The sequence below is a fragment of the Corvus brachyrhynchos genome, unplaced genomic scaffold (genome assembly GCF_000691975.1).
Source record: "Corvus brachyrhynchos isolate BGI_N302 unplaced genomic scaffold, ASM69197v1 scaffold5, whole genome shotgun sequence".
Lineage (NCBI taxonomy): Eukaryota > Metazoa > Chordata > Aves > Passeriformes > Corvidae > Corvus > Corvus brachyrhynchos.
The window spans coordinates 3,231,950-3,241,573 of NW_008238321.1; the positions used below are offsets into that span (position 1 = coordinate 3,231,950).

The following is a 9,624-nucleotide window of genomic DNA, read 5'->3' on the forward strand; positions in this document are numbered from 1 at the left end:
GTCAGCGATGGCTGCAGTGAAACGGGGTGATGGGGTCGCACCTCCAATCCGGTATCTAGTCTTGGGCGCCTCGCGACGAGAAGGACATTAACCTGCAGCAGCGTGAGCACAGACATGCAATGGAGCTCCTCATCAAGCCTGATGAGCAACAGCTGAGGGAGCTGGGGGGCCTCAGCCTGGAGAAAAGGACTCTCAGAGGGCCCTTCCCTCTCAACTGCCCGAAAGAGTGGTCAGGCATTGGAACAGGCTGTCCGGGGAAGCGGTGGGATCACCATCCCTGGAAGCATTCAGAAAACACCTACACGTGGTGCTTAGGGACATGGTTGAAAGGTGAACCTAGCAGGTTGAGGGCAATGATCTTCAGAGGTCTTTTCCAACCGTAGTGATTCTATGATTCTGTTATCCTAGAGTAAAAAAAATATCTTCAGTGCTACTTTGTGAACAATAAAAGCTTTGTACGAGGCATGGGCCTGAGGTAACTTTTTCACAAGTTACCAAGACGCAGAGCACTCAGAGTAGCACCAGGAGAAGGTTCTTCAAAGGCTGTGGGGATTAAGAAATGGAAATTGCTTTGGGATAGTCTTTTTCCCCCCTCCAATGCTTTTGTGAGCTCCTTGCTGTTACATTCAGGTGCACGATGGCTTTAAGTCCTAGAGCAGTGTCATACACCCTGTTAATGCAATGGCCCCCTGGAACTCACTGAAGCTGCTTTTTGGGGGTATTTTTTTTGTTACAAAGAAAGAGCTGTAGCATGAAGCAAAACAGCCAGCCACAAAAGGACTTTCAAAAAGCTGCCTACTCTCTCTTAGTTTATTCTCAACTTGGGCACAACTACTTTCAGCACCTCCAGACCACAACACCTCCTCTTCAGACATTAAATTTTCAAGTTCTTACAGATAAAAATATTCAGTTTTAAGTGGTAATAAGGAGCACTTCCTTTGAAGTCAGTAGGTTTCACATGCACCTTTTGTGTCTTGGTTTGAAAAGTACTAAGATGCTCATGGCAAATTTATTTCTGTACCGAATTCCCATCCAGCATATCATACCTGAGGGTATTCATCTCACAAAAATACATTAGAAGTCATCCTAAAGATAATAAACTTGTATCACATTGCAGGATCTTATGAAGCAAATGGAACACAAAAGTTAATTTGCTATAAAATACAATCACCTGAACTACAAAAACACACCTTTGTCACAGGACTTATACTTAGCTTTTACTCCTAGGATGACATTATTGTATACTCCATTACTGACCTGCTGCTTAGTTATGAATAATAATTAACTAGGTTGGAATAAACGAATCATTTCTTCAAATAACCCCTTGTGGTTAGACTGACAGAAGTGCTTTCACAAACACTGCAGTAAATAGCAGCTTTTCAAAACCACTCTGAACTTGCTCAACACTCCCTCTTGTAAGGCCATCAGCTGCCTTTTACCTGTTTTAACAACTTTTATTTTGGATTCTCTTTGCATGACAAAACAAATTTTATTTCCTTCTGGCTCAAGCCTCACCAGAATTTGAAATTGTGCAAGTTCTGTCTATTAAAAACAGAAGCCTAATGAAAATAACACTGTCAAAATGTGACGGAAGGTAAAGTCATCCTGGAAAGCTCATGAAGGTGGAGGTAGGGAAGGTTTTACCTGAACTTGTAATGTGAGGCTGGAGGATTTCAGATGGCCTATGCTCCTTCCTTAGGTGAAAATACCTAGAGCCCATAAAGTCAGCATTGTTCCTTCTGTATCTACTACCAAGGAAAAACTATTCATACAACACTCATTTACTACCAAAATAACCCTAAGGTGCTTAATAAAAATAATAAATATCAGGGCATTAGAACAAACTTGTTTGAGGTACTAACCTTGCCTTCCTGTTCTTTCTGCACCTCAAAAAAACCAACCAAACAAAAATTTAGACATTAAAAGAAAGTAGGGTATTCTCATATGATTAATAGGGATCCTTTCCCACTGAATACAGCGGTATTTGATAGCTATTTTCTCTAGTGGTTCCTGGTATGTGAACATGGAGCTATATTTTTATGTGTTTGTTTAGTTGCATTGCAAGTGAAAGTTTTACCCAACAGTTTTAACTGAAAAAATATTTATAGCACCCGAGTTGCAGGAAAACAACACATTTTCAGTGTGGCTCTCTGTTTGACAGATGGTCTGCCAGGCAGACAATCCCATTTATCAGACTTGGCCCAGGTGAGACTCTGAAAAATTTCTCCCTGTAATTACTTTTCTTCACTTAACATTTCAGCCATCCATGTATTTGGAAACATTCCAAATGCTATGATTTTCCAATTACAAGCACTAGATAGGAAAGACAAAGTTTTTTATTTTAAATAGAGTCAGTTTTAAAAACAAACAGTAATTTCAACACAATCAAACACAAAGCGCTTTCACACAAATCAAGTTATATCCTGCATTTGTTTGTCCAAGGTAGGTTTAACAAAGCAGTTTACTTTGGCAGTCTGTAGCTCATTCCATACACAAGAGAACAAGCACAGGCTTTGCATTTAAGAAAATATAACTATAGAAGAGGCAGCAGAAAGCTTTGCAGAATGGTGAATTCGAAGGAAGAGCTGCCAACATTGTGTGTCCTAATCTTAATCCATACATGGAACTTAAAGAGAATCAATGGACTATGCACATAAATCAAAACAAACACTTTTTTTTTTGGTCAGTGTTTTGCATTTTGGTGCCACCACCTCAGATTTTCCAACCATCACTTTGGGGAGAAAAGGGGAGATAAAGGAATAACAACTGGAAGACTCAGCAAATGAATATATGGCAGGACTATCCAGACGAGACTGACAGGGTACTAAAAGAATTAAAAATCCTCCCCACCATGCAAGCAAATCCCAAGCTTGGAAACGCTGCGAGCTTCATTGCTCCTTTCTGCTTCGCTCTGACAATAAACTGACAAGAAGCACATTTTCTGTCACTCAGTGGGGGAATTCTGCTTCCCAGTAAGGCACAGGACTTGCTTGTGTCACCAGAACAGAAAACACTGCAGCATCACCCAGGCCCTTGAAGAACAAAGAGAGCACTATGGTGGTGCACCAGCAGACAAAAGCATATGCTGGTACCACGTCATCAGTGTGGAAAGCTATAAAGCTACCAGCTTTTTATCTCCATCATTCTCTTGCTAGTTAGTAGCTGCTCATGTAAATTCTTATGGTATGAGGAGACCAGAAACCTTTTCCAAACACACAAGGAAGCTCTTAAATCACTTGCAGACTGACTCACAAGCAGCAGCAGTTTACAAAACCTAATCAAAACCAGGCCTAGAGATTGTACGTGATCTACAAAATTACTGGATTTCAAACATAAAGTGTTGAAAGACTTGAAAAACTAACTTACACCAAATACTTACAGAAGGCACATTTGGCAAGAACAGGAAATGCAGTATTTTTTATTTGTATTTATTTTAGCTTTTTACTTTTACAGACATTAATACAGTGTTACCAACGTAGCCCGGCTTAAACACCTGTCTGCCTTTTCTGGACAGGTATCATTTAGGTTGGATATTAGGAAGAAAATTTTTACAGAAAGGGTGATTAGACATTGGAATGGGCTGCCCAGGGAGACGGTGGAGTCACCGCCCCTGGAGGTATTTAAGAAAAGATTGGGTGTGGCACTCAGCGCCATGGTCTGGTTGATAAGGTGGCACTGGGACACAGGTTGGACATGATGATCTCAAAGGTCTTTTCCAACCCAGCTGGTTCCGTGATTCTGATTCTGTAATATGCATCAAGATGTTGTTTGACCAAGTTGCTTATGACACAGAAATTACTTAAACCTTCAGAGCCTCATTCCCTAATTTTTTGTGATTATCATCCTAAATAAGTATATCCATCTTAAGTTTCTAAAAGCAAAACTCATCTTTCATTTAATTTAGAAAAATCAGAGAAACTCCCTAACAAACATTTTACCTTCTTAGTAAAGAAACAATAATTAACAAGCAGATCAACAACTAAAAGACCAGGTATTTTATTTATGTGTTTCAGGTGGAATTCAAGCTTTAAGATAAGGCTGGGGTTTGTTTATGATTGATCAGATGACTTACGTAAATGTACAACAAAGTTTTCCGATGTTCTTACCAAGGCTCTCTGGGCATTTCCACTGGGGTGAAGAGAACACTTCACAGACTTTCAATCAGCAGTAAGAAAACTCCCAGCAAAACAAAAAACACTAAACAAGTATCTTCTGTATGAACATACTCACTTCAGATTAGAGATATGACTAGACTTGAAACTGTCAATAAAATTCAGATACTAGATTCAATCAGTATTTTTACACAATAACCTGAGTTGTCGATTTGGAAAAGCTACCTCCAAGAAAGAAGAACCCTTTAGGTTTGGTTCTCTTCCAACTAAGAAAGTTTTAAAGTGAATTCTAGTGCTCATAAAAAGAAGACAACAAACCATTTCTTTTTTCAAAGAGGAGCACCTGTCTCTGAGGCAACTCCCTGCTGGTCTGTAAACAGTGCTGCTGCCAAAGCACGAGCCTAAATAGTTCTCCATACATATCCTCCTCTTATTCTGTGCTGAGATCTCACAGTCTGAATGCAAGCACAGTGTGCAACATGATTGAGACGAGATTAATTTAAGAACATCACCAAACTGTTATGTATAAAGCAAAAAGGGAAACACTCCATTGCTCTCCACTGGTGCTGGACTGAGTGGCCCATATGGATTAGGTATGCTTTTTACAGACCTAAGTGAAACTCCTCTCAAGCAAATGCATATTCAAACCATCTAGTAATAAACATTACTTTTTATTGGTTTCCAGTGATAGGATGCACAGAAAAAACAGCAAGTCTCCATGAAGCTTCAGAGAGGGCTTGTAGAGGTGCTAACTAACTTCATCCATCAGTGTTTAAACACTGCCTATAAACGTTTGTAAGAACCAAGAAGAGTATTGCATTTCGGACAGGTGTGATCCACATCCTTTAGGGCATCAATGCAGAAGGGAATTAAGCAGCAGCCTGCTATACACCTGCAAAGGCAAAAAAAGAGAAAAACACTGCTTTACACTTTTTATATACACAAGAAGGTAAAATGTATTTCATCCAAAAGCCATCAGTAAAACTGGTGCCATAAGCTTTAGGATGAACACACGTGGCTATGGAGTCCATTACTGTATGTTCCAGAACTGCTTTAAGGTCCTGTAGGATCAGATGTAGGCTGACTGAACCACTAAGGCTCAGGTCCCAGACAGAGAAACCAAAGCTGAGAGCTCCATTACATGTTAGAGCTGTAAAAGGTCAAGGTAAGAGTGCAAATTGGAGTTGACCTACCCCAGCAGGCAGAGGCCACCACATGACAGCCAGGTCAAAGCTCCTGCGTCGTACGAGAGACGTGTCACTATCACCTGGTTACAGGAAGGGCAGGACATCTGAACCGGGCGGTCATAGAACAGCACTGGCTGCTGCACATACACCGTCTGAACAGTAACTGAGCAGAGAAATAGGCTGTTTACTCAATGAGTACAGAAGGAAAAAAGAGTACTGATCAGCTTCCTCTGAACCAGGTATAACTTTGAAATATTCAGGGCTCAGAGGAACAAAATACACGACAACAGAGAGAAATCACCATGGTATTTCCTAATGCAGAAATACACTGTCTTAAAAATAAAGCTGCACTAAAAACTGCAGAAAGCCAAATGATGTTATTGACATCAGTACACACTTAGTGATTCACAAGAATTGATTCACCTTGTTCTCTTCAAAAGTATTTTTTGGCAGGTGGTGAACACCTGTGAACCACGATTTTTCATCTTCTGACAGCACCTATTACACAGCCACTTGACACCACCTTAAGGTGAGGTACAGAAGAGTTTTGGAGGCTTACTGGGGTTATTTGCTGGTGGAGGCTGTCCCATGCATGGGGGAGGGTTCATTCCCTTCCCATCTGGCTTCTTCTGTCCAGGGCCAGGGATGGGATAGGGGTGAGGATAGTTCACATTGATTCCTACGGTTTCCTCATAAGAAGGTGGTGCAGATGGGACAGAGTTGCCACTTGGAGCAGACATTATATCTAAAACATAAAAGAGAGAAAATCTTAACAAAAGGCATTATTTATTAAAGGAAAGTGACAAATAATTAGGCTCAATTCAGCAGCAAGAAGATAACTAGATTAAAATGGACTTTTACCAGCATAAAATTAATTTGCTAGTATTTGTTTCTGATAGTATGAAATGTTCATCTTGATTTCACTGTTGTTGTTGTGTGCTTCCCACTTCCTTTTCACAGGGTAGTTCTTACACTTTGTCCCAACACCAATTCTTCCTTTATAAATTAAACATACTAAAGCAGGGAGGTGAGGCATCTTTATTAGTATACTAAAATATCTGGCAGTCTCCTAATTCTCCAAGAACACTATTTCTAATCCCTCTTGTTCACCTGAAAAATTGAACAGTATGACAGGCCACATGGTAGTTGCTAACCAACATGAGCCTGGTTTGTGGTGAAGCTCAAATATTTAAAAAATACTATTTGCCTCTGCTGTAATTTGAAATAAGTATTTATATTGAAGGAAAAAGAAACCCAAACAATTAAGCATGTCCAACTCACTTCAAAACTTTTACAACTCTCAAATATGTCTAAGGTTGCCATTTTTGCTTCTTAGAAAAATTTTAATGAGTTTGTAGTACAACTTTTCCTCCACCAATTGTTATTTTGTTGCAGAGGATAGGAATGCTGACCACTGCCTTTTCCCAAAGAGGAAAGAAACAACTGCGGTTTCAATGCAGACTTCCTTTCCTCCTCCCCACCTACCCGCTTCAGACTCTACCCACCATTTTCTTTGTGGAACAAGCTCTCATGGCATCAGTGCTGACCAAGCATCTCCCTTTTCCCCCTCCTCCTAAGAACCATCAGACAGCTCTCCAAGAGCCACACTCCATTCTGCTGTTGCACATACAATCCCTCTATACATATGCAAGTCTTTTCACACAGTACTATCTGCAAAAGGCAAGCTGTACTTGGAACATTAATTCTATGATGCTATGATAGTTGTATAGGACTACTATGAATAAAAGAGGAGAAATTGCACCGATGCAATTTGCAGGTACAAAAGACAACGCACAAAGTAAAAGAATTTCAGACATAAGTATCTGTTTAGGGCTGGCATCACTCCACTCACACAAAGCTCGGGTGAGACCAGCATACAACTTTCCCAACAATGACACAAGCCTTTCCACTCTCCCAGAGCATGGAAAAGTCCTTGGAATACCGCTGATTATCTTCCTCACGCAACACAGCTTTCATCAAGATTTCAGTGAAGTCTATAAACACTTCCATGAAGAACTTGTCACAAGTCTGTTAACTCTTCCAGGTTACACAGGACTAATCTGCTGCACTGGAGGCATGGGAGATAAACCAGCAAACACCAGTGTTTATACATTCAGGAATCTTCCCAGCTGATTTGGCAGAAATGCAGAAAGGTGTGTTACAAAGGGAACTGTGTACTCAATCAAGTGTGGGTTTTACAGTAGCCCCATGGCCAGGACAAATACAGGAGCTGGTACAGAAGAACAGACATGGCTACAGGTGCAGGAGCAGTAACTGTGGTAACCCTGGAACAGACATTGCTCCTTCCCACCATTCTCATACTCACACTGCAGCTTTGGCAGAATGAAGAGGGAACAAGACAGCAGTCGAAGATGTTGAAACTCAGTAAGTTTTTGTAGTATCAAGTATTTCACAGCTATATTTTAAAAAACCACTGATGTCCTGTTTTCTTTAGAAAAGAGAAGTTTTCTCCCTGTGACTAAACTACAAAGCTGAATCACAATCTACTGCTCCCAGTCAGTGTGCTGGTCTTGGCTGGGGGTGCACAAGAAGCCAGGAGGGGCCACTGCCAGAACAGCTGACCCCAGCTGACCAAAGGGGTATTCCAGACCATAAAGCATCATCCTCAGCCATAACACCAGTAAGAAGGTTGTTGGGAGGGAAATGCTGCTCAGGGACTGGCTGGGCATCGGTTGGTTGGTAGTGAGCAATTATTCTCATTTGCTTCACTTGTTGGACTGTATTCTCCTCTGTTACTTTCCTTTTCATTACAATTATTTAATTATTGTTTTATTTCAATTATGAAACAGTTCTTATCTCAAGCCATAAGTTTTCTCATGCCCTTCCAGTTTCTTCAGGGGTGCAGTGAGTGAGCAGCTCTGTAGTGTTCAGTTGCCAGGTGGGGTTAAACACAGCTCCTTCTGCTGCTCAGCTCTGCTTCACTGATGAGCAAGTTCTAAGAAATCAACACCCTTTCATAGATTGCAAAATGATAATAACTTCCAGCATGAACGCTTCTAGTCTTGATATTTACTTATTTTTAAATTATGTTGCTGTTCATTTCTTACCACCAAGTGGTTTTGAACAACCATTTCAATTAAAACATTATCACTACCCTTTTTCTGCACTTTCACTTTTTTTTTCGTTTTTCTGTAGACAAATGCAAACAGGTCTCAAGTCTTCACAGCACTTTGTGGCATCCCTTTTCATCTTCTAAAGTTTCAAAACTGTAGCACAAATAACATGTACAAAGTACTACAGTGAATGGTGTAAAACTAAAACTGTGTATGAATTCCTTTAAGTTATCTATCAAAACAAAAATTCCTAATAAACATCAAGATGAGATCAAGACTACAAAAAAGCCTCTTCAAAATCTGAGTATTGTGGATGTAACCACAACTTCAGCTTTTCAATTTCATTTTTCTAATGTCTCTCCTGCTTTAAATGTCAACTTTGAAGAGATATTTGAACCATCACTTCATACAGCCAGTGCGAATGTGTTTCACACTCCAGGTCTTGAATATTAGGCTGGGGACAAGGGAAATACCAGTCTCTGCTTGGTATGTAAAAAACCAAGCAACCAAAAACCCATCCAGTAAAAGAACTGCTTACAATTACAGCTATCCTAACCTGGTCTGGCCAAACAAATGTTTTTGCCCTTCCCTTAATCTCTTGCTAAAATTTGACACAACTTAACCCTCAAATTAAACAATTCCTATGCAGTCCTCTTCACTAGAAATCCCAAGTCGCCCTCCAACAACACAGGTGGTTTAGAACGGCTACCTTCACAGCAGAGTCTAAGACAGCTACTGATCAGCAACATCTGGAATGAAACACAGGTTGAAGACTAATTTTTTTTAACAACCTGTCAGGATATACAGGTTTATCAGAGCACTCAGTGCACAGCAAGTCCTAACACAGCAGCCTCTTGGACCACCAGCTTCATCTGAACTCTGGACAACAACTTTCTTGTTTACCAACCTGCTGAGGAATATTATCTCAAAGTTGTTTAAATTTCTCAGGCGTTTGTGAGAGAATAAAATCCAGTAATCACAACAAAAAAAAGACTTCGACATATTATTATTTCATTAAAAACCAATGGCATTGAGGTCACACTGAATTCTATACTGGCGAAGTAGAAATATTACCACACGGTGTGTTCTGCCGGGCAGGAGACATTTCAGAGGTTACTGTGTTACTTTTACCAAGTAATCAATAGTCTCGGAACATTCCTGAGTGGCCTCCTGTGAGTTACCCACTCCCCGGGGCAGCGCAGGGCCGGTCCGAGAGGAGCTGCTGCCGCGCGGCTCCCGAGCGCATTCCCT

General features: G+C 40.6%; 1 protein-coding gene across 2 annotated transcripts in view; it reads right to left on the minus strand.

The window, feature by feature from the left end:
* Nucleotides 1-2,318: 2,318 nt before the first annotated feature.
* Nucleotides 2,319-9,624, minus strand: part of LITAF (lipopolysaccharide induced TNF factor) — a 10,021-nt gene continuing 2,715 nt past the window's right edge. Inside the window, exons 1-4 of one of the 2 annotated variants that reach the window (XM_017733949.1) lie at nt 9,448-9,577; nt 5,859-6,044; nt 5,306-5,462; nt 2,319-5,004 (exon numbers count right to left, since the gene is read on the minus strand). In XM_017733949.1, the coding sequence (XP_017589438.1) occupies nt 4,896-5,004; nt 5,306-5,462; nt 5,859-6,044; nt 9,448-9,478 (483 nt within the window). In that variant the 5' untranslated portion in view covers nt 9,479-9,577 and the 3' untranslated portion in view covers nt 2,319-4,895. Of the gene's footprint in view, nt 5,005-5,305; nt 5,463-5,858; nt 6,045-9,447; nt 9,578-9,624 lie in introns of those variants that run through there. The other variant, XM_008633384.2, reaches the window with a different exon arrangement.